The sequence below is a fragment of the Python bivittatus genome, unplaced genomic scaffold, assembly GCF_059951505.1.
Source record: "Python bivittatus isolate LINGU-HERP-01145 unplaced genomic scaffold, Pbiv_v1 ctg000330_np1212, whole genome shotgun sequence".
Lineage (NCBI taxonomy): Eukaryota > Metazoa > Chordata > Lepidosauria > Squamata > Pythonidae > Python > Python bivittatus.
The window spans coordinates 62,099,528-62,125,057 of NW_028277058.1; the positions used below are offsets into that span (position 1 = coordinate 62,099,528).

Consider the following 25,530-nt stretch of genomic DNA (forward strand, 5'->3'; position numbering starts at 1 on the left):
AAGCAGGATAGGAAGAGTACTGATGCTCTGAACTTTGGGGTTGGAGAAGACTCCTGAGAATACTGTGGACAGTGGAGAAAACAAACTGATGGATCATCAACCAAATCAACCCAGAGTTCTCACTTGAGGCACAAATGACCAGGCTCAAATTATCCTACTTTGGACATATGATGGCAAGACCCAGCTCTCTGGAGAAGGCTCTGATGCTGGGAAAGGTGGAAAGAAAGAGGAGTAGAGGATGACCAGCAGTAAGGTGGACAGGCTCAGTTATAGTGGCAATGAGTGCACCATTGGAAAAGTTGAAGGACCAGATTAGGGACGGATTGTCAGGGAGAACATCTATCTATGTGGTCGCTAGGAGTCAACAACAATCGGATGGCGCATAATTAATCAATCAAGATAATATCTGGTAAAGATAACAAACTTCTGCATGAATTCCCCAGATGGATGAATCCCCTGCATGAATTCCTCACTGGATCCATGGAGTCAATTATCCTTCTTTTCCCATTCCTATTTTAGATTGCACTCCATGGGAACAAGGGGCCACCCTGTTCTGCCATGTCACTCTGCAAGGCACCCTGGACCCTGATAGTGTGGGATAATTAAGTAAATGATCATTTATAATATTCGCCTCCATCGCTATAATTGGTAAGTCAGCAAATGAAGCCAACACCAACAACATGGATTGAATACCGACAATAACCAGTTCCATTTTGAGCTTTTGCAGAAGCACAAGTGACACTTATGAGCTGCCACAGAACAATCAGCCCCGAGTATCTGATGGAGACGCTTCTCATTAAAGGAGCCGGAAGCAATTTGGTCAATGAAATTGCAGACATACCTGGCAACAATGGTGAGTTTATGGGGAAAAGGCCAACCTAGGTTGGTTCCGTTTATCTTAAAGTTAATCTTAACTTTTAATGGCAACTTGATCTGGAAGCATTATCAGGAGATGATCATTTCCATGCTGTGAACATCACTTTGTGCAGCTTTATGAAGCACAAATTACTGCTAAAATGAAAGGAGAATGCACAGAAAATGCATTTATGGTCTTATCTTATTCTGTGCCATTGGGAAACAACATTTAAAATGTTTCCAGATTATCATTACATAGCAATTGTGTTTGCAACAAATAAGTACTAAAAAACTAAGTTATATACTTGTCCATTATAGATATCGCATTCACTTTCACTTGGTATGTTCCTGAAACTACTTACATGGCTCCTTAATCCACCGATATTTCCCAGTTACCTAGCCATTTCCACTTTGTTAATTGCACTGGGTGTTCATGCTGGATTAACTGGGGAGCCTAAAAATGTGTGTTATCTAAGAGATGTTGTACAAAATGTGAATTATTTTTTTAACCTATGGGGAAATGTTACAGTGTTTAGGGTGTATTTTTCTGCAGAGTTGCTAATTCTAGCCTCTGAGAGTTGCATCATCCCCTACACCACTCTGCATTGTTCATTTCTTCCATGAAGACACCACTACAGACCTGTGTTTTTCCTCCATGATTATTTAAAGAGAGGGAAGGCTGGGGATGGGGATTTCCAGCAGTCCACATGTGGCCCCCACCTAGCACTCCAAGAATTGATTGATCTATTGACTGAATGATTATGTGCCATGAAGTTGGTGTTGACTCTTAGCGACCACCTAGATAGATTTTCTCCAGGATGATCTGTCTCCAGCCTGGTCCTTCAGGTCTTCCAACGGTGCACCCACCACTGCTGTAACTGAGTCCTTCCCCCTGGCTGCTGGTTGTCCTCTTCTCTTTCCTTCCACCTTTCCCAGCATTAGAGTCTTAGGTCTTTGCATAATATGTCCGAAGTAGGATAATTTGACCCTGGTCATTTGTGCCTCAAGTGAGAACTCTGGGTTGCTATGTTCAATGATCCATTTGTTTGTTTTCTTGGCTATCCATGGCCTTTTCAAGAATCTTCTCCAACACCAAAGTTTAAAGGAGTCAATATTCTTCCTATCCTGCTTCTTCAAAGTCCAACTTTCATTTCCATAGAATGTCACAGGGAATACCATGGCTTGCACGATTCTGATCTTTACCCTAAGAATACATGACTGAAATCTGGCTGCAAAATGACCAAAATTTTGGTAGCGTGATTTTGGATCCTCCTCCTTTTTTGGAGGGGGGAGCGTAGGGGGAATGGGAGTGAGTTGCCTCCCCAAGGCCTCCTGAAGACCTCTTAAAGAGGCCAAAAGACAAGGCTGCAAGATTCTACCCCCCCAACTCCAGATGGAGCTCTGGAGAGTGAACTGCAGCGGGTGACGGCTCAAGGGTTGTCCATCTTTCATTTAAATACTGTAATTGCAACCTTCTCTTAACTCAAAGAACGTTTCTCTCTCCCTACCACAGAAATGAAATAAAAGATGGGCTGTTTTTAAAGGTTTTGCCAATCATTCCATAAAGAAGTATAACAGCTATGCACACAACACACGACAGCACCCTCTGGTGACTAATACTGCAATAATTACACTGCGGCATATTACTATCAGAAAGTCTGGCTGCAGCTCATGAAAGCTGATTTTTTTTTTAATTGTTAAGACTCAAAAGGTGCTGCCCAACTCCTTATGACTTTGGGATACCATAGGCTAACACAGCTCCCCTCCTACAATTGTTGTTGTTTAGTCGTTAAGTCGTGTCCGACTCTTCGTGACCCCATGAACCATATTGCGCCAGGCCTTCCTGTCCTTCACTGCCTCCCTGAGTTTGCTCAGTTTCATGCTCATTGCTTCAGTGATGCTATCTAACCATCTCATCCTCTGCCGTCCTCTTCTCCTTTTGCCTTCAATCTTTCCCAGCATCAGGGTCTTCTCCAAAGAGATCTCTCTTCGCATTAGGTGGCCAAAATATCTGAGCTTGAGCTTCATTATCGATCCTTCCAATGAGCAATCAGGGTTGATTTCCTTTAAGATTGACTGGTTTGACCTCCTAGCAGTCCAGGGAACTCTTAAGAGTCTTCTCCAGCACCACAGTTCAAAGGCATCAATTCTTCGGCGCTCGGCCTTTTTTATGGTCCAGCTCTCACAGCCATACATTACTACTGGAAAAACCATAGCTTTGACTATGCGGATCTTTGTCGGCAAGGTGACGTCTCTGCTTTTTAATATGCTATCTAGGCTTGCCATAGCTTTCCTCCCAAGGAGCAAGCGTCTTTTAATTTCATGGCTGCAGTCTCCGTCTGCGGTGATCTTGGAGCCCAAATAAATGAAGTCTGTTACTGCTTCCATTTCTACCCCTTCTATTTGCCAGGAATTGATGGGTCCAGATGCCATGATCTTAGTTTTTTTAATGTTGAGTTTCAAGCCAGCTTTTGCACTCTCCTCTTTCACCCTCATCAAGAGGCTCTTTAGTTCTTCTTCACTTTCTGCCATTAGGGTGGTATCGTCCGCATATCTGAGGTTGTTGATGATTCTCCCTGCAATCTTAATTCCGGCTTGTGATTCTTCCAGCCTGGCATTTCTCATGATGTACTCTGCATATAGGTTAAATAAGCAGGGTGACAGTATACAGCCTTGTCGTACACCTTTCCCTATTTTGAACCAATCGGTTGTTCCGTGACCGGTTCTAACTGTTGCTTCTTGGCCCGCATACAGATTTCTCAGGAGACAGGTAAGGTGGTCTGGTATTCCCATCTCTTTAAGAATTTGCCACAGTTTGTTGTGATCCACACAATCAAAGGCTTTTGCATAGTCAATGAAGCAGAAGTAGATATTTTTCTGGAACTCTCGTGCTTTCTCCATGATCCAGCGAATGTTGGCGATTTGATCTCTAGTTCCTCTGCCTCTTCGAAACCCAGCTTGTACATCCGGTAGTTCTCGGTTCATATATTGCTGAAGCCTAGCTTGTAGGATTTTGAGCATAACCTTGCTAGCATGTGAAATGAGTGCAATTGTGCGATAGTTTGAGCATTCTTTGGCGTTGCCCTTCTTTGGAATTGGAACGTAAACTGACCTTTTCCAATCCCGTGGCCACTGTTGCGTTTTCCAAACTTGCTGGCATATTGAGTGCAGCACTTTAACACCATCATCTTTTAGTATTTTAAATAACTCAGCTGGAATCCTGTCATCTCCACTAGCTTTGTTGTTAGCAATGCTTCCTAAGGCCCACTTGACTTCACTCTCTAGGATGTCTGGCTCAAGGTCAGTGATCACACCAGCGTGGACATCAGGGACATTAAGATCTTTCTTGTATAGTTCTTCTGTGTATTCTTGCCACCTCTTCTTAATCTCTTCTGCTTCTGTTAGGTCCCTGCCTTTTTGTCCTTTATCATGCCCATCTTTGCACTAAACGTTCCTTTCATATCTCCAATTTTCTTGAAGAGATCTCTAGTCTTCCCCATTCTATTGTTTTCCTCGATTTCTTTGCATTGTTCATTTAAGAAGGCCTTCTTATCTCTCCTGGCTATTCTCTGGAAATCTGCATTCAGCTGCTTATATCTTTCCCTTTCACCCTTGCTTTTCGCATTCCTTCTTTCCACAGCTATTTGTAAAGCCTCATCAGACAGCCATTTTGCTTTCTTGCATTTCTTTTTCTTTGGGATGGTTTTAGTTGCTGCCTCCTGTACAATGTTACGGACCTCCGTCCATAGTTCTTCAGGCACTCTGTCTACCAAATCTAATCCTCTAAATCTATTCATCACCTTCACTGTGTACTCACAAGGAATATGATCTAAGTCATACCTGAGTGGTCTAGTGGTTTTCCCTACATTCTTCAATTTAAGCCTAAATTTTGCAGTAAGCAGCTCATGATCTGAGCCACAGTCAGCTCCTGGTCTTGTTTTTGCTGTCTGTATAGAGCTTCTCCATCTTTGGCTGCAAAGTATATAATCAATCTGGTTTCGGTATTGACCATCTGGTGATGTCCATGTGTAGAGTCGTCTCTTGTGTTGTTGGAAAAGAGTGTTTGCTATGACTAGCTTGTTCTCTTGACAGAACTCTATTAGCCTTTGCCCTGCTTCATTTTGTACTCCAAGGCCAAATTTGCCTGTTATTCCGATTACTCCTTGACTTCCTACTTTAGCATTCCAATCCCCTATGATGAAAAGGACATCTTTTTTTGGTGCTAGTTCTAGAAGGTGTTGTAGGTCTTCATAGAAGCGGTCAACTTCAGCTTCTTCAGCATCAGTGGTTGGGGCATAGACTTGGATGACTGTGATATTGAATGGTTTGCCTTGGATACGCACTGAGATCATTCTGTCGTTTTTGAGGTTGTACCCCATTACTGCCTTTCCCACTCTCTTATTCACTATGAGTGCAACTCCATTTCTTCTAAGGGTTTCTTGCCCACAGTAGTAGATATAATGGCCCCTCCTACAATGCAACATATTAAATATAAGGTAAAGGCCTTTGAAGTGAGTTTGTGGGGGTCAACTTCCACACACTTTTCCTGGCAACACTGCAGAAGGAGTTTACCACTGTTCTTCCAGAATTTTTTTTAACTTCCCATGGCCTGGACCGATCCCCAAAGCCATTAGTACTTAGACAGGAGACCACCTAACACGCAGAGCCATGGAGGTAAAAACCTGGAGGAAGAGTCCAGATGTGGAGAAGCATGTTCGAAAAGTGATGGGCCCTCCACACAGAAATTCCAGCCACAACTGCTGGGCATGAAAATACCATCATGCTCTTACAAGTGCTGCTTAAGGTGCAGGCCAAAATTTCTGTTTAAAAACGGTTCCCTTGCATATCTTATTATTTATGCGTGGAAAGACCAATGACTTTAAATCACTGGGTGAATAAAGAACATTTATAGTACACAGCTGATTGAAATATTCATAGGAATACTACTGGCACTGGCATCACATGGCCGCGTTAGAATTGGGTTCGTTACTTTTCTCCCTTCTGTGTGACCTTCCATCCATGGAATGGCAAAAACGCATCTTTCCCTTTGAGTGCTATGCAAAGGCAGCAGAAGGAAAACATTGCAGTTTTGTGAAACCGTAGTTGGCTTCACATCCCGTACTAAGCCACAACTCACAACCCACTTCATGGCATAGCAAAGTATGTGAATCAAGCCTGCAGATCCCAAACAGAGAAGCTTCTACTGGGTGGCAAACTCTGGGTCTCAGCAAAGCTGATTCCAGGAGTATTTCCTAGCGGCTGTAACCCAGCAAGCATCAGAGCATCTTTTCAGTTGACCCTGACTTGGGGTAAGTCAACAATCCTACTTGAAATCATTAACTCAAGGATGGAGGGGGCTTCTATTTTTCCTGTTGGGTGCCAAGGCCACCCCACTGGCTGATGGAGGAGCAGCAGTCGCTACTGCCAGAAAATCGGACCTGAGCACTTGCACCCAGTCTATGATCATTCAACATCTGACTGGAAGAGCCCTTTGAAGACATCTAGTCCAACTTCCTGCTCCATGTGGGCATCCTTAAAGCCATCTCTGTTTGAAAGGTTGCTGTCCCATCTCTGTTTGAAAACCTCCATGGGTGGGGAGTAAAAGACAGGGAGGACACCACTGTTCTAGGCCAAAGGATCCAGAACTCCACAGTTCTTATCATCAGAAGATACCTCCTAAAGCATTTGAGGACTGTAGTTGCCATTCCTACTCTATCAGAAAATCCTAGGCATTCAGCATGAGGCCATCTGCCCCAAAGAAGGCACTCTTCCCCTATGCTATGGGCCCTCTTCAAATCACCCCAGACCTGTGTGGTGTCATTTTTACCTGCTTCTTATGAATGCCTCTCTTTCAAGGGAGAAGCAGGCAGAAGCAGGCAAAATGGAGAAATGCTTCTATTCAGGTTAGCCTGCCTTGGTCCTGGAGTCCAAAAGCTCCATCCAGCGGCTTTGAAACTTCTATTTTTTTGTGTGTGTGTGTGTGTCTCCAGATGGATTAATTAGAGGTCCTCCGAAACCGAGAGTTTTGCGCCACAGCAGGCACTTGTCAAGGGCCTTGGGGAGGCAATCAATGACAGCCTTGCACACCAAGCCCGCTCAGGCATGAGGCCTTTAATTATCAGCAGAACATGACCAGCGATCATCACCTCCTCCGGCCTGTGCTTCCTGAAGACTAATCAGGGGCCCTCAGCCAATGGCTGAAAGCTAAGCTTAGCCCTTGGATTTGAAGACAGCCCAACACTGTTAAGCCTTCCATTTTATTTTCCCTGATACATGTTGGCTCAAAGCTCAGGTTTCACAGCTTGTGAGGCGTCACCGACATAATGCAGTGTGCTAATTCACCTTGGCCCGAATATCCATCATTACAAAGGCTTTGATAAGGAATCACAGCTATTTTCACGTTCCTTGTAGACTGTTTGCTAGTGTATACTTATTTTTCAGCAAACATTAATATGCAAAGGGATCCCCCAGTTGTACCTGTTGTATTAGAAGCCGATCTTTTATGACAATCATTCTTGGCCTCTCCCACCCCTATATATTTAGACCAGTGTTTCTCAACCTTAGCAACTTTAAGATGTCTGGACCAACTCCCAGAATTCCCCAGCCAGGCTGGGCATCAGGGAAATTGAGCCAGCTGTCCTGATTCCAATTCAAATATTTTAAGGGTATGATGGACAGGCCACATCTAAGCCTCTTCTTAATACAATCCATCCAAAATGTGACGGAATAATTTTATGTACTAATTTATTTGTGCATACTGTTAGTTATCAGAATGAGCATATTCTCGCCAAAAGACTTCTTGGAGTGATTGGTATACAAAATGAACCCTACTAACCAGGATATAAAATGGACATAGAACCACCTTACAGGGTCTGATTCCACTAATGGTTCCATGCTATGGCCATGTAAACTGTCTAGGAAGGGTCTTAAGCCTCCAGTAAAGTTCTTCCTAACTCTGACATTCAGAATCCTTCACTGAAAACACTAGAAATCCAAGATACTAGAAGTCTTTTTTATGTACCTTTTACAGGTCAGAGGCTTCAGTAAAGAGGGAGCAGGCAGCAGGTTCACCCTTGTTTAGAAAGCGAGATCAAGTCTTTGGCATGCGAATAATCACTAATTACGCTCCCACACTTTGCTGAAAAGCAGCATCTTTCAGAATGCCTCCTCTCAGAGCTATTTCGGAGGATCACTATGGTTCTCCTTGGAGGAAAAGAATTAAGTACATCTCCAAGGAGTTGTGAGAAGAGGCTGAGAGATCCTTCACTGGAAAAATCAATAGCCCAGAGACATTCAAAGCTCCCCTTAGCTAACTGGTCCAAGTTTCCACCCTCCTGGCTGGTTACCTGGGTCATCTTGTCCACAGAGACCGGAATCCCATCGATGGTGAGTGGTGGCAGCTCGGAGTTAACCTCCTGCGGCGCAGGTGCGTGCTCCAAGAGCGCTGACTCCAAGTCTTCCAGGATCATACTCTTGTACTTGCGCACCTGTGGGGAATCAAAGAGGTTCAGGTAAACAAGGCAAAGAGCAGCAAGAGAGAAGAGGATGCTAAGTAACGGGGGGTGGGGAACGCATTCTCGCTCCTTGTGGTGCGGTGCAGCAGAGCAAGCAAACAACGCCACAGCTGCCAGAGAAAAATACCCCTTGGCCCCAAAGCCCCAACGGATGGGAGGTGCATGCGAGTGAGATGATGAAACTGCAAGCAACACCAGCAAGTGGGCTGTTGCATGGATTGCCAGAGAAGTTTGTAGGCAGGGCAGGGCCTCCAATGAAGGGGTGCTGGGGCCAGTTCTTTGTGGGGCTCTCAACCAGACTTTCCCACCCTGGTGCTTTCCAGATGGCTTGGAGATCATCTCCCACTGTCCCCAGTTGGTCTTGTTGTTGTTCAGTCGTTAAGTCGTGTCCGACTCTTCGTGACCCCATGAACCATATCACGCCAGGCCTTCCTGTCCTTCACTGCCTCCCTGAGTTTGCTCAGTTTCATGCTCGTTGCTTCAGTGATGCTCTCTAACCATCTCGTCCTCTGCCGTCCTCTTCTCCTTTTGCCTTCCATCTTTCCCAGCATCAGGGTCTTTTCCAAAGAGTCCTCTCTTCGCATTAGGTGCCTAAAGTATCTGAGCCTGAGCTTCATTATCAATCCTTCCAATGAGCAGTCAGGGTTGATTTCCTTTAAGATTGACCAGTTGGTCTACACATCTTAAAATACTGGCTGGGGAATTCTGGGAGTTGAAGGCCACACATTTAAAGTGCTAGCTGGAGAATTCTGGGAGTTGAAGGCCACACATCTTAAAATTGCAAGGTTGAGAAACCCTGTTCTAGACTCTGAACCTCCTCTGTCTATCAAACACACACAAACACACGTGCACAGCCGAAAAATTAGAAACTTCATTCTCTTATTCTTTTTTTTTAACAAGCTGAAGTTCTCAGCTTACTGAATTTTACTTAGAGTAGTGTAATTGGGTAACCATGTTAAACCATGCCCATCGCACAACTTAGGTGTCTGCTCTCCCTCCTCGGAGGTTTAAAAAAAAATGGATGGGCATTTGTGCACACATTGGGGCAGCCTAGAAATTCCACAAATAAATAAATAAATAAATAAATACATAAATAAAAGTTGTGTTCACAAACAATAATAATTTGGTTACTGAAAATCCATTTTCTGGGTTCACACTATATGGTGAATCATAAATTAACCGAAAGGGTTAGGTTCACTCAACATGCTAATCTGAAAAATAAACACTTAACCAAGGATAAAAGTTACTGACTTTGTCAGGTTGTGTGAATGCAACTACTGGGTTTGTCCCTGACCTGGATAAAATCCCAGAATGAAGAGTTGAAATGGTCCTCAGAGGTCATCCTGTCCAACTCTCTGCCGAGTACAGGATCTGCTAATGCATTTTGCACAGGACAGAATCACTGAAGGTAACTGATGTAACCACTGGCTACATTCCTGAAGCCCAGTAGTGAGCACTGCTGGAAGGACAGGCTGAGATTCCCCTGATGTTTTTCCAAGGGCTATCAACTGAAGAGCGATCACGCCACTCCTGGGGAGTGAATTGAGGGGCGGCATTTTGTAGATATGTATATGTCGACTGGGAGTCCCCTTGTATCCCACATCTTACTTTTGAATAAAAGTAAAATAACTGCCTGGTTCTCTGAGGTTAGGATTTGGGGAAGGCATAAAGCAGGAGATGGAGACCTTCCCCTTTAATGCCAGGTGGGCTTTGAATCCCCTCATTGCTGTCCACTGTCTTCTTCTAATGGCTCCCAAACTTTCCTGCCGCCCCGACGCAATTCCACTTCCAGGATCCCAACTGGGAGGGGGAGGAAGGAGCCCGGGAGCCTCACCACGTTCTCCAGCGGTGCTGCACCAAAAACTTTAAAAACAGGGTTGGGTTTCGAGGGGGAGATGCACAGAACGATCGCTTGCTGCCCGACCCGAGTGGTGTATTCGTCCAGGGTAGCACGTAGCTTCCTGTGTCAGGAGAACAAGAAAAGAAAGAACTGGCTTTAAAAGTCATTCCCTTCCAAGAAAGACTATTCCACACTTCGCTTTGTGCTAGGTCTCCTGTTTTAAACATTTCCTCCATGTCAGGTTTGCAAATGTGATGCATGTCTCCCATCCCAACAAATGGTGAAATGGGGTGGGAAAATATACTTCGTTGCATGGATGGCCTGGGTGGACCTGAAAGGGCAGGACAGATTTGGGGGCGGGAGGAAGGAAATGAAGCTATGAAGTCTGTGCAGGGACTACAGAGCGTATCTCTGCCCTGGGGCAGGCAGGCAGGTTTTGAGGATAAAATGGCGGAGCAGCAGGAGCGAAATCAGTGGTGCCTCTCTGGGTTCCCTAGAGGATAAAAGCACCACAAATAAGCCAATCTGGCTAAAAGAACCATGAAAGGCTGAGAGGGGACAATTGAGTGCATTTTGAATTGTGGCACCAAAGCTTGTTGATTGTTATCATGCAAAAAAGCACTTCTTTCTACACAAACAAGGGATCCTCAGGTGGCCTGGTGTACCTCCAAGGAGCAGCTAGGTAAAGAGAATGCAAGGAGCAAACAGGGAAGAGAGCCAGAAAACTCCTCGTTCCACCCCTACTTTTGCTGAGGACTCATTCACTGGCCAAAAGCAAGCCGCCTTCTCTCTGTGTCTCCCCCCACCAGCCTGCATACACAGGGGTCGTGAGAATGTGCTGTCCCACGCAAGGCAGTTCTTGGGACAGACTCTCTGCTTCTTCCCTCGATCCCCTCTGATGGGATGCAAAGAGTACAATTAAGAGTAATGCCGGCTGACTTGAAGATCAGCTCAGGGCATGTTTAAGGAGATGTGGAGTCAGCCATGGCTCCCTAGAATAGCAGTACAATGCACCATGATTTTTAGTCTGGTACAGAAACAGAGAAAGCCAACAGGGGGGTCCTCAGCCACAGACGGCTTCTATCCTGTGCGTGCAACCAGGTTGTGAAGGATTAAGCAGCAACCGGTATGTAGATCTACATACAGAAATGAGCCCAGGCCCTCTCAGCAAGCTTGAATGAGAGCATATGTCCGGTTCGATCCCTTGCGGAAGGGAATTCCTAGGGGACGAAAATGAAGCCAATGAGAGTCTCGGGGAGGGGATCATCCATCTCGCAACTCCTGCAGGAAAAGCAATGCATGCCTATCGCACCTGGGGCATGCAAAGAAGTTGGTCAGCTGCAGATGGCTTTGAAACTCTCCTGTTACGGAGGTGACTACCATTATGTCCCCAGCTTTCCCAGAAAAATTACTTCTGAGAGGAGGCAAATGCTGAGAATGAAGCATAGAATTTGGCAACATTTATGAAAGACCAGAGACCTTCAGCCTGGCTCCCCAATCTTTGCTTTCTCAAATTCTTCTCCTCTCTTCCACCCTTCCTTGCTCGTGGCTGCTTACGGGCTCCTTATTTTAGTTCTTTTTTATTTTAAAGAAGCTGCTATGTGGGATTTATGATCTGATCATTATTGGGGGGGAAGGGCAGGGACCTACAAGTACCATTAAAGTCTCCTGGGCCTTTCCTGCCAGACAAACCAACCATTCACTTCCTTCATATCCAGGCTCCTGTTACTCTTCTGGAAGGATGTCCAGAAGCATTCTGTAACATCTCAGCCCCTCAGTCCATTCAGTTTTCAGGGTGGCTATTTTTAAAGGATGTAACTTACAGAGTTGGCAATGTAGCCTGGTGATGACCTTAGGGGCATCTGCAGACCCCAAACATGAGATGGGCTTGCATGACCTATATGAGACTACCCGTGAAGGTTGCTAATGGGGAATACAGGACATTCAAAGTTGCACCCTGGTTCCAAATTACAGGTCATCCTTGTTTAGCAACCACTATTGGGACCAGCCACTCGGTCATTAAGCAAAGCGGTTGCTAAGTGAACCCGCAACTGTGCTTACAATCTTCCTTCAGCTTTCCTTGGCTTTACAGACCTGCGAAAGTCGTAAATGCGAAGACTGGTTGTAAAGTTACTTTTTCATCACCATCATAACTGCGATGGTCACCCAACGAGGCAGTTGCTAAATGAGGACGACCTGTAGAACTATTAGCTTAAGAAAAACTTCTGCATTCCTCTCTTCCCCCACATGCACATTTATGCCAGCTAGGTTGGAGGAACTAAGAACAAATGGGCAGGAAACTTTTTTAAATGGGCTTTCAAATGTTGCCTAATCCATTAGCACACTGAAGCTTTCTGTGGCATATTGTCCACCAGAGGAGTTGCAACTGCCAACATCTCAACCCCACCACGGGACCAGTCACTAAGACAACCAAATCTGCCAAAGCACCATGGGGTTACCCCACTGATACCAAGCAAGATTAAGCCACAGGTTACAACAGCAGGCCGAGGAAAATGTGGCTGAACATTGCATCAGAGAGGCCCTTGAGAAAAGGGAAACAGAAGTGCTCTCAACTAGTACTTAACTTGATTCTTCCTAGGGACGGTGCAAGCACATTCCAAGAGACACATGTTTTATATCCTAGACTTGGGCACTGCTTCAGACCTTGCCATTTCCAGATGAGGATAAAGCTTCCGTTGGTAACTAGCAGAAGGTGACACTACTATCAGGGTACACAAGGGGCAAAAATATGTAGCTGCCCCACCAGTCACTCCTGCTTTGGTCAACTGTCATTTGGACTGCTGCAATGTGTTTTACATGGGGCTGCCCTTGAAGACCACCTGAAAGCTTCAGAGGGTCGAGAATGAAGTTGCTGGGGTAGTGACTGGAGCCTCTAGGTTCTCCCATGAACACCTTACTGCAAGAGTGGCCCTGGTTATCAGTTTCCCTCTGCAAGTTAATCTGGATATACGGGACTGGATCTGGATATACGGGACTGCCTTTTTACATGGTCTTCTGCCTACCCAATAAGATCAGGAATGGGGGGTCCCCTCCCTCCAGGACCACAGGGATGAGCCTTCTTAACTGCAGTCCCCCTTCTCTGGAACAGCATTCCTCCCGAGATCAGATTGGCTCCCATCAACCAGAAAGTCTTTAAAACCAGGCCCTTGGGAGAAGAGGCATAATGTGGGGGACTCTCCTGCTATGGGGTGAGATGCTGATGGTTGCTGCTGTGTTTTTGTCTTTTGTTAATTTTTTCCCCCTAACATTTGTCTTATTTTGCAGGAAGTGAAAGGAACAGAATTACTGAAGGCTGAAGGGAAATGATGGCAGCACGTTACGTTCTGCAGAGTCTCTGAAGAAAATGTATATTTTCTCCCAGATATCTGCTGGAGAAGGGAGTAAAACCAGCTGGATGACGGAAAGTCAAGAGCCCTTCCCACCAAGTTTAGTAGCTAAATATTTGGGGCTATTCTCCTCTGAGGACATGGACATGCATGTGCTTCATTGTCAATTAAGCCAAGTCATTTCAAAAGGAGAAGAAAAAGATCCCACTGTAGTTTTTCTCCTGGACGTTTTTTTTTCTTTTGAATTTTAGAGTACAACACACTTGAGTGTATGAGTAAGCTAGAAATCTAATCTATAAAAATCACACATTTGAAAGGCCTACTCATATTCCCCTCTCCCGGCCCTCTTGTTGTTTCTTCTAATACTGACTGCCCCTAAAGAGATCCACCTGTCTTGGATGGAGGCCTGGGAAATGATGGGAGTTTCACCCACTGGAAAACAAGTAACTTCCAGCCCAGCCCTTTAAATAAATGGTGCGGTACCAGGGCTTAACTCCCAAGACCGGAAATTGCCTCCCCACTCTCTGAATGGCAAGGAATGCTGGAAGATGGAGGACCTGCCATCCAGGGAGGCAGAAATCTCACAAGCCAGAATCTTCCCAGCAGCTGTGACCACAGAGAACCAGTCCTGTGCCACGGTCTACGTAACATTCTTGGATCTTCTCTGATCAATCTCTTGGAAGGAAGCAGTGAGGTTCTTTGGTGCCCTTTCAGGATGGTTCCCTGAAGCTAGCTTCTCTTCTTGCAGGTTCTGGAACACCAGACCTCGCCAGGATTTGCCCCCAAACACCCTGCAGGCAGGAGCCCCAAAGCAATCTCTCCTTTCTGTCTCTGTATCATATCTCCAGAAAGGAGTAATGCATTCCCACCATAGGTCATGTTTCTAAATGGGGTGTTTTTCTGCAATTTGGGGAGGGCTCTGCTGTGATGGTGTGAGATAAAAGCAAGAGGACTGACCCTGCCACATCTGCAGCTACTCCCCAAAGAAGTCACTGTTATTTTCCAGAGCAGCCAGGAGGGCTCCTGCATGGAATTCATTCGTGCATGGAACTTCTGCTCTGCTTCTCAGCAGCTCCTTCAAGACAGCCACTGAACCCAGAGCCCAGAAGATGTAGAGAGAAAAGGGAATGGCCTTGAAGGACAGGAGGAAGAGTGCTACCAAGGCAACAGACAGATCAGAGGGGCATGAGCCTGGCCAAGAAAGTAGTGTGAGAAAATGCCTCGGACAAGCCCCTCCCTAGTTCATGTGAAGATAAAGTGAGGGAGGGAGGAAGCACATTCAGACTTACAAGATTCTGTTACTATAGTCATTACAATAAAAGTAGTCCTGACCTATATGGTGTTGGTTTCTTAGTCTGGTCTACCTTGTAGGGCTGACCTCACAACTGGCTTGCAAGTCAGTTGCACTGCTCCCTACAGCTTGACTCACTTGCTCATTGGACAAAGCTGGACAGAGGAAGGCCCATCCGAATTCAGCAGGACAGAGGGTTCCATACCCACCCATACCCTCTGCTTACAGTCTGACACTTAAAATACAACCCGAAGGCCCCGTTCTGCCTCCCAGCTGGAAGAGGGAATCCTGGGGCCTGCCGCACAAAGAGGGGACCAGGTATCCAAACAGCTCTTACCGTAACAATCGCGTCTGCTGCCTCTTGCGGATGGAGGGGTTGGACTCAAAAACGTGGGGGCGCTTCCTTTTTTTACCTGTGGCCACAGCAGCAGCTGCGGCCATTCCCACCGGGCCTGGGGACGAAAGAGAGGTCTGAAACATCCAACAGAGCCAGCCAAGGAAGTGGGAGAGGTCTTTCTAACCAGGGTGCCCTCCGGATGCGGTGGGCGGCCGCTCCCATCCTCCCCAATTGCAAAGCGGTGCCGATGGCTCCTCCGAAAGGGGGCAAGCTGGCCATGGATTATGGCAGCTGCAGTCCAAACGAAACTGCAAAATACTGAGTTGGCAAAGGCCGATGAAAGCCACACAAATAATAGGTGCTACCAGTTTAATTCCACAGAATACTTGGGAGGCGTGGGGCAAGTTTATTCATCATGTCAATACAGGTTCTGGGGTGCAGGGTGCATTATCCTTCACTGAACATTCACATTTCTACAACCAGACTGGAGTGTGAAAAACACTAAGGGAACATAGGTTTTTCTAACTTTAAAGTAAGGGCACCAGGCGACCAACTGAGAAACTAAAAACAAAACAAAACAGATCTGTTACCATTATTGTACTGCCCTCTGCAGGTTATGCCTTTTCATTAAACATTCTGATTTCAGGAAAATCCTGAAAAATGCAGCCCCAAAACAAAATGGCATTTACTTGCTCCTTTGTAAAATCAAGATGTGAACCTGAAGACCCTGGCAGGGCAATTTCCACCCCACTAGCAGCTCCAAGGTAGCCCAAGGTTAGCCCGGTGAAATTCAGCAGCAAAACGGCTGATTTTGGGCAGCACAATTGTTCCTCCGTTTGGAGGATGGGAATGAGAATGCCAGACCTTTGTGAGGCAAAGTGCTTCAATCCCTACCTTTAACACATGGACACACCCCAAATGAATGAAAGTGAACGCGCCTGGCCTTTCAGGAACATCCCTTTATTACCGGAAGGGTTGCTGCAAACTCTCGGCTAATTAAAAAGATAAACTGGCAGCCCCCCTTCTCACCGCTTGCCAGTGAACCCCCGCCTGTCCCTTTCTGGACAACCCTCAAGGTTTCGGAGAATGAATCCTGAGGGTCTTTGCCAGACAACTCCACAGGGCCTGATCGAGTAAGATGTAAAAGAGAAACAGCTGGAAGCTTTTAAAAAATTCTTGCAGGAATGGGTAACTTATTTTCAGTCTTAGCAAATACAAAGCAAAAGAGTGCGGCCAAACCCCAGCAATTTTGTTCCACCTTACAGCAGTGTGAGCTGGTGGGGCCCTGAGGTCTGCAAAGATGGAGTTGGGAGGGAGCCCGCATGCCTCCACCTGTCCCAAGGTGTGGATCGAGAAGGGGGCTAGACTCAACCAGAGCCCACCTACCTGCAGCAGCCAGGTGGGCAGTCACCTCATCGGTGGCCGTGGAGTTGAGGATGTCAGAGTCGTCATAGGACGTGTCCTCAGGAGAAGACGGGGAGTCTTCGTCAGCACTGAGCATGCTGTGCTCCGTGTAGGTGGCCACGTGGACCTGCTGCACCTGCTGGGCCACCGCGTGGGCCTCTATGGTTGCCATGTGCTCCGTCTGGGTCACCGTATGCTCCTCCATGAATGGCTACTGTGGCCGGAAAGGAAGCAGAGGAGAAGGAGATGAGGCCCAAAGCCGCAAGCCCTTCGAACCGACAAGTCTACGAATCAGCAACGGCCAAGCTGAAGAAGAGAGGCCTACAACGTTTTAGTCAAGAGTCGAAAGAGGCAGAACCCTGAACGCAGAAGACCGGCGAGATTGCAGAACACAAACTGTGCTAGCAAACTAGCAAGCTAGTAAGAGGTACTACAGGGTAGGAAAATCTCTTACAGCAGCCTCAGCTACAAGTGTTAAGCTTTTATCGTATTTTACTGATTCTTTGGGTTGCCGGTTTGCTTCAAGGTATGATTCAAGGTGCTGGTCGCTACCTATAAAGCCCTCCATGACATGGGACCCAGTTACTTGAGGACCTGCCTGTCTCCCATAGCATCTGCCTGCTGATTCAATCCTGCAGGGTTGGCACACTCTGGGTTCCTTTGATTAAACTAGTGTTTCTCAACCTTGGCAACTTTGAGGGGTGTTGGCTGGGGAATTCTGGGAGTTGGAGTCCACACCCCTTAAAGTTGCCAAGGTAGAGAAACACTGGATTAAACAATGTCATCTACTGGGATCCTGGAAGTGCACCTTTTCTCTTGCAGCGCCTGCCCTCTGGAACATTTTATTTGTAACCGCCCAGAGTCAGGTAGCATATAAACTTAATTAAATAATAATGATTAGTAGCTATCATAGTTCACCCATCAGGTTTGTCCCAAAAATGCAAGCCTCTTTTATCATGCACCTATTTTGCCCTAAAGGTACAGCACCTTCGGCAATAACGTTTTCCAATGCTGGAAACCTCTCTCCAAAACGTGCAAAACGTCTTTAGAGGTCTCAAGTCTTGTTCTTCCAGATCAAACTAAGGTTAGCAAGTGCCTTGGAGTCAGCAGATAGTCTTGGTTGGGAACAAAGGGAATCATATTTATCACCGAACTAGAATGCGAGGGATTTGGGCCTGCTGGTTTTCCCCACCGTTGACACACCCTAAGCAATGTTTCTGAATGGGGTGGTTTTCCAAAATGTCTTGGGGCTACAGCTGCTGGGAATTTCGGGAAAGGCTGGCCTTAGGCTAACGTGGGGGTGAACTTGCTAGGAAAAAAAAACAGCGGAAGCCTTTTCCCCTGCAATTTTGACACTAGAAATAGCCTAGCCAGACACGGAAGGATGAGCACAGGATGATCTTTAAAAAAAAACTATGTAAATAAATAAATACATGACTTAAGGATGGTTGACCCTGGTAAGGACATGGGCAAGTCCAGGCAGCTTTTTGGGCAACATTTTTGGAAGTGCTTGCCACGGCCTCTTCTGAGGCCTGTCTATCAAAAGACTTTTATTCTTTCAGGATTTGACAGTGCCGGGTTGAACATTACCTCCATGAACATTGTTATTTCTACTGTAAGGATGCTATTTATTTATTTACTGGATTTAGAAGCCACCCAACTCCCAGATGACATTTCAAAAAATCTGCATTCCTCCACCTTTTTCCTCACTATTTGTTGGGCTCAAACTGAGCCTCCCACACATAGATATGGCCACTGCTCCTAAAATGAAATCCCTTCTTTTCCCAGATCTGTGTTTCTCAACTTTGGGAACTTTAAGACGTGTGGACTTCAACTCCCAGTATTCCTCAGCCAGCATGAGAACAGAGAAAGCGTGAGAAAGCAGCTTAGACTTGCTCCACCCTCATTTGCTAGAGCAGGGTTTCTCAACCTTGGCCATTTTAAGATGTGTGGACTTCAGCAAATTCTGGGACTTGAAGTCCACACATCTTATGGCTAAGGTTGAGCAACATTGCCCTAGAGAATAAGGAGGGAAGGCAAAACACAGTCAAGCTTTCAAGATTGTGTTACTATGGCCTAGATCAATAAAGTAGAGTTCCAGTCAAACTTGTGAAGTTGGTCTCCTGATCAATCTTGAAAGCTGGCATCAATCTTGGGCTGGCATCAATCTTGAAAGCCTGGCTGTGCTTCCCTTTCCTCTGAGTTTCTTCCCAAACCCCAACCCTAACCCTTTTCCTGTGTTAAGGCATGTTTTTGTAACCACCTCTGCAGAGTTTCTCCAAGGTCACCTCTGTGGCTCTCTATGAGACATGACTACAATTCCCATCACCCAGGACACTGTAAGTGGGGGGAGAGTGCCATTGCCCAGAATAAATGGAGGCACAGCAGGTTGCAAAAGACAACAACTGGCCGTGCTATCTTGGGATGACAGGGGCTGTAGTCCACTAAATGTTGGGAAGCTGGCCACTGCCCAAATGTTTGAGATGCCAGGTACTCTGTTCAGCATATCTTGAGAACACAGCATTGGAGAAAACTAGAAAAACCACGATGGCAGGAACATGGAGGCCTCCAATGAGAAGTGTATGAGCTTCTCAGTGGTGTAGGTTGGTGGCCACTGAAATGGATTGCAGGTAGACAGGAGTAAGGATGTTGCTAGAAAACCATGAGAAAACAGTGACCTATCTTGAAACTGGAAACTTGGGAGGATTGGAATAGACAGAGGGAACTAAAAAGGGAAGATGTATTAAATTGAGTAACACGCCAGTTCCGGAAGGTACATTTAGGATGGGCCAAATGTTCTGCAATGCAGTTCTTCTGCTCCATGAATGGAAGAACTTCATAGTTTTCTATGTGGAAACAAAAGCTGAGCCTTGCTCAAACACATATCCTTCATTTATGGCGTGGGTGGAATCCAAAAGTTTGCCCGGTCCTTGGACTTTGCACCAGCCTCCCCCAACTTGGTGCTGCAGAGATGTGTTGAAAGACTTATCAGCCCCAAGCAGGACAGTCTTTGCCCAAGATGGTAGAGGCTGATGGAAGGCAGGAGATTAGCTTTTGTTAAGAAGGTATTATTCAAATATAGGTGGTTAAGCAATGCATTTTTCACTGTTTTGGGCCCTGTTGTCTGAGCTTGCACGCACAAAACCTGCATTGCCTTGAAAAAGAAATACATGAATGCTGAATGCGATCTTCTGGATTTTAAATTGGATCGCACACTTATGTAAATGGCGACTATAAAGTCTGAGCGAGAGGTTGTCTACAGCATTTGCTTTTCCACTGCTTGCCATGCAGGCAGGTTTGCTCTTCACCGGCACCTTGTAGGAGTAGGAGGAGAGCTGTGTTAGTCTACAATGGCCAAAAAATCAGAAGAAGACTGGTAGCACCTTTTCCCACTACCAGATTTTATCAAAAGGCATCAGCTGATATGGAAGTGCCACTCCCTGCCCCAGCTCTTTAAAGGGAAACGTTGCTTCAAGCATATGGCTACAGACTCATCTGAAGCAACTGGAGAAGAGCTTCAGCTTTAACACCTGGATTATCTGCAGCTTACTCATTTTGCTATGTCATCTGACACTACCACTTCCCTTCCGGGACTGACCAAACGGATGGGGTGGGGTGGAGAGAAGAGCTCTGAATTCTCCACAGCTGCTCCTTTTCAAGCAAGGCAAGACTAGATGGCCCCTGACCGACCACTCCTGCCTTGTGAATAATCTGATCAGCAGGAAACTGAACACGCAGAAAGGTGAACACTGGCATGATTTGTATTGGCCACAAAATTCAGGTCTTTCTAATCACTTTTGCAAAATAAAAACCTACAAGACAAGGGGAAGCGGAGCACTGGAACAGGTGACAAGAAAATAATGACCAAGTACTAAGCTCTTCAACTATACACGAAGCCTCTCCAATCCAGGGCCCTCTGGTATGCTGGACTTCAATTCCCAGAATTCCAAGCTAGCACAGAATTGGGGAAACCCACACGCATCTGCTTCTATGGGTACCAGAACATTGTGGAACAGCAGTCCTCAAAATGGAATCCAGCTTCTGGTTGGTTCTGCCTATCTTCAACCTCCTTTCTAGGAGTCAACACCTAAAAGCCTCACAAAGTTGTGTCGATGTGGTTCAGCTGTTTTTCTCCTCTTGCTTTTAAAAGAATGGCATGGGCCAGACCCGGAGTGCCATGTCCTTCACAGCATGCATTCTTCTCTAGTGACAAAGTTTGACACAATACAAGGCAGCCCAGCTGATGATGGCTGGATTTCAAATGATTTAGTACCATAATTTCATCAATAACAGGAATGCAAAATATAGTTTGCAATCAACCCATGGATCCTGAACTTCTACATAACCCCAAAATGGTTCCTCCCCTCATTTTACTCTGATTCTAGTTCTACTTTGGCACAGAGGGAAGTTTCTTCAACAGTGACAATCTTCTTACATACACGTTACCGCTGGGGTCCTTTCAGTGCATGGGTTCAACTGATTTCACAAGGCACAAAACATTCCCCCTTTTAATTGATTGCTGCCAGTTATACAGCAATATAGGATATATTTGGCATTGTTTTAAACAATGTTCACATTTCCTGCTTTGTATCTGCAAACTTGGGGGTGGCTGATCTCTTACGCTCTCATTTCCCCTTCCTGGGACATGAAGCCTTTTTACAGCCACTAAAAATATCTGAAAATTAGCCCTGTTCTCTTGGTTTCTACTGCTCTCAAATTGTGGTTTTCTCACGATCGACGGCGTAGGTGAAATTATTTCCACTCACCCACAACCGTACAGGACAGAAAATGAAATGAAATGGCGGGAGCTGTAACGTTGGAGGCAACAATTCTGATCAGAAACATTGACAACTTCCTACAACGGAGCATTATTCTCAAACAAGCCTCTTTGTGCAGCTTGCGTGACAACCCTTTCTGAAACCCATTTGTCCAACCACCTCTAGAAGAAAGCTGACCTGTTTGTATCAACTCTTTAAGAAACCATGCGAAGAGTTGTGTTGAAGGCCTTCCTCTTACTGGCACCCAACTTTCCTGTCTTTTCTATAAAACACGATCTATATATAACTATGGTTGGGCATCATCCGTCAACAGTGAACTGCCTGTAGCTACTGCATCTGTGCCTGGTTTTAATTCATTTCTGCAAAAAGGTCTGATGCCAACTTAAGCACTGATTCTTCTATTCTTGCCTTTACAACAGTGTTTCTCAACCTTGGCCACTCTAAGATGTGTGGACTTCAACTCCCAGAATTCCCCAGCCAGCCAGTTGAAGTCCACACATCTTAGAGTGGCCAAGGTTGAGAAACACTGCTCTAGAAACTTTTCAGATCCTCTGTTCACAACTGGCAAGTCATGAACAATCCTAGAATCTGTTTAGCAAGAGAAAGTTCAAAACTGTTGGGTAGAGTTTTGTCTATTTGTCCAAACGTTTGTCTGCTCTGTCCAATTTAGTAAGGATGCTGTCTTCAAAGTGCCGCATTGCATTATTATTGCAACTGTGAACAATTAAACAATGTAAATAGGGTTAATGCCTCAAAGCTCAATGTCTTAAGATTCTTACGACAAAGACAATTCTTTCTTAAGAATTAACAAAGGCTTGTAAATAAGCACTTCTACATTCATAAATATACAAACTATAATTAATATGCAATGGATATTGCCAAGATATTCATAACTGACTCTGTCAATGTGCAATCCTATGGAGAAAACACTACAGAGCAAAATCCCCAAAACGTGAGCTTGTTGCAAGTCACCCTTGACACAGGGGTGTCCACATGTAAAAATCAGGCAAAGCTTCAGTTACCCCATATCAACTGCCATCTTGACTTTTTGGACCATGCCCTGTAGACAGCCCTTTCTCTCCTCCCTAAATAATTTGATTAACTGGAGCACCTTTTCTAAAATGCACAAAAATAAACTACAAAAATGATGTAGCCATTCTCATCTATAAACATGTACTTCATCAGGTCCAACATATTATGACATTTTGTCAAATATTTACATAAAAATGTACGGTCACACATGTCCGCCCGCTCCTAAAATCAGGAAGCTTGAAGTTCTGGCAATCAACCAGTATAGGTCTTGGGAAAAGCTCTCAGGATACCAATCTATTCCATAGTGAGGAAACAACCCAGTTAACCATGTTTATTACATTATTATAAATCTAAGCATTCCTTGCGTGGTTAGTTTGGACAGCAGCTGCTTTAGCTAAACAAAAATTGATCCCGATTTCCATTAGTCCACATTCTTCCACTTTCTCAGATGGCTTCCTTATAGTCCAAACATTGTGAGAGCCCAAAAATCAGGCGGATTCTGGTAGCACCTTTCTGACGAACAAATATAGATATAGATATCAGCTTTCATGGGTTGAGTTAGCTATAAATAATAAGTAATAAGCAGTTAGTTGTTCATTACAGTACACACATCTACTAAAAGTATCTACCACACCCAAAAGTAGGAAAGGGGACCCTACAAGTGTAGATTTGGTGCCCTTCCACCTGCCCTTGACTGAATCCCACCCCTTTTCCCTTGAACTTAGCCTACTCAGAAGGCTGGCATTATAAAAATATAGCCTCGGCCATCAGCTTAGTTTGGAAGCAAGGTAAAGACCTGGAGCAAAATGACCTGGATTCGTGGTGAAAAGGAGATGGAATACAAGCTACCTCTTCGTTTCAAATATGCTAAAAGCAAAATAGCTGTTGAATTTTGGCACAGAACAGACACCTCACTGGCAAGTGCCCTGAACAGCTGGACTCACAACTGTCCAGAATCCAAATCCATTTCAAGCAATTGCCACCCCGCATAAACGATGGTGGGCCCAGAGCAGCAGGGTTCACACGACATCTTTAAACCTGGTTCCTGAATAAAACTGTTTATAAATCAGTGCATTTATAAACTACCCCGAACTAGCTGTTTTCATGATGCATGCCGGTTGGTGTCACATCCTATGATCCCCTTCCTTTGGCCTGAATCCGGAGATGGAGGGTTGAGGGCATGTAGCTACTACTAATTGAGACAATCTAGATCAGTGTTTCTCAACCTCAGCAATTTTAAGATGTGTGGACTTCAACTCCCAGAATTCCCCAGCCAGGGGTTGAAGTCCACACATCTTAAAGTTGCTGAGGTTGAGAAACACTGACCTAGGTTATCTGGTCAGCCTCCATTGATACCTGTCAATAACATGCACAGAGAGGGAACCACACAAGGAACCTCAAGAAGGAAGATGTATCTGGTTCCACCACCACCTCACCCCAAATTCAATCTGGAACTGGCTGGTGGGGTAATCGATTCTGCCCCCCACATCATCTTGAATTGTATATAGATTTTTAAAATATAGTATTACTTTTTTAGCTAATTTAATATAGATATTTATATTCTTAGTGTTTTTAATGTTTGATTTTAATTGTGAGCCACCCAGAGTCACCCTCTGGGGGAAATGGGTGGCATCTAAATTTAATAAATAAATAAATAAACTACAGTACAATCCATTAATACGCCACATTCATACAAGACGTGTAAGCCTTTGCCACCTTTTCATTTCATGCCACAATTCTGTCAAACACAAACTACCCAAATGGCTGGTTTGCACAACCCAGAAGCCACAAGACGACAGAAAAATAAAACAAAATGAATTTAATCAGAGTTAGAACACCAGCACTTTCCGTGAGATGTCCTAACTCTGTGGCTGAGGGGGATTCAAAACCTAGTATATTCCCATGGACAATCCATCTTCATCTGCTTCAGACCTTGAATGGGGAAGGGGGGGTTGCTTGCAGGTTTATTGCAAGGCGCTGATGGGAGACTCTGCCATTTTTCAGCCATCATGATCAGATGGTCCTCCAAGACTCCACCAAAGAGACCTGGGAATAATAATAATGGCCCCAGCGAGGCACTCTCTTGACGTGGTTGTGGGGCTTGTGTGTCCCGAGGAGAATGAGAGAGGTTCAACCATACTGGACAGGTCTCATCAAAGGAGTCAGACAAAGAGAGTCTTTGCTATAAACAATATGGTGAGACGTAATTTACAGAAAGCTATGCAGGATAGGTCATCGCCCGGCTCAACAAGAACCACGCTAGGTGTTCTAGTTCCTGGACATCTGGTGACAAGCGGGCTACAAGACTCAGGACTGTTGGCTGAGCAACCGGGACCAGCAGCTGCAGAACTACTGGAAGAAAAGTTGTTTACCTGTCACAAATATACAACATCTTGTGACCATACCTTTCACACCATCCAACAACATCTGCCTATCCCAGGTCCTTGGGAAGGACTCCATAGGTAGATAAAAAGGCCAAATCCAGTCTAAACATCTGGCTGACGGTACGACCAACCATAATAATTTATTAAACTTGTATGCTACCTGACTCTCAACGACTCTGGGTGGCTCACAACAATGACCAGAGAAATTACAATAAATCAGGGCCTGTGCAATCCCCCTCGCCTTTTTCAGTTCTTGTAAGGGCAGCAATTTGTGGGTTCAGACCGGACCAGCCCTGTTCTAGCATCTCTGCTACCAGCCACTTGCAATGGCAGCGTGTGACAGCTCTGTGGGAGTTCGCCACTGATACAGACAGAGGCCGGTTCACCATGGAGCCAAAAACAACAGCGCACGTAGAAAATGTTTCCAAGAGTAAAACCCAAAACATAACCAATGTTTTCAGCAAAAGGGGAGAGCCTAAAATGAAAGTACTGTGTGGCTGATGCTCCTTTAGACAGCCGGCAGATTGTCACAGACCATAACAGAAGAATAAAGAAGCTGAAGAGATTAAAAAAAATTGACTGTGAAATCATGTTTTCTGCAGCAAGGCCTGTGTGCCGTCACAAGAGTCCTAATGTTTTGGTCCAAGTAAACTGATAGCTTCTTTGGTTCACATGTTTTTCTTTGGTAACACTGGTGAAACATTCCTTTTTCGGTTTAACAAAATTATGGCTAAGTAGCATCCCGTTG

At 45.3% G+C, this 25,530-nt stretch overlaps 1 protein-coding gene across 3 annotated transcripts in view; it reads right to left on the reverse strand.

Annotated features, from left to right (window-relative positions):
* The window catches only part of NRF1 (nuclear respiratory factor 1), a 60,308-nt gene that overhangs the window by 29,352 nt on the left and 5,426 nt on the right, over nt 1-25,530 (reverse strand). For 2 of the 3 annotated variants that reach the window (XM_088141458.1, XM_088141460.1), the window contains exons 2-5: nt 16,571-16,802; nt 15,185-15,299; nt 10,204-10,330; nt 8,202-8,342 (exon numbers count right to left, since the gene is read on the reverse strand). In XM_088141458.1, coding sequence (XP_087997584.1) covers nt 8,202-8,342; nt 10,204-10,330; nt 15,185-15,299; nt 16,571-16,793 — 606 coding nt within the window. In that variant the 5' untranslated portion in view covers nt 16,794-16,802. The remainder of the gene's footprint in view (nt 1-8,201; nt 8,343-10,203; nt 10,331-15,184; nt 15,300-16,570; nt 16,803-25,530) is intronic. The other variant, XM_088141459.1, reaches the window with a different exon arrangement.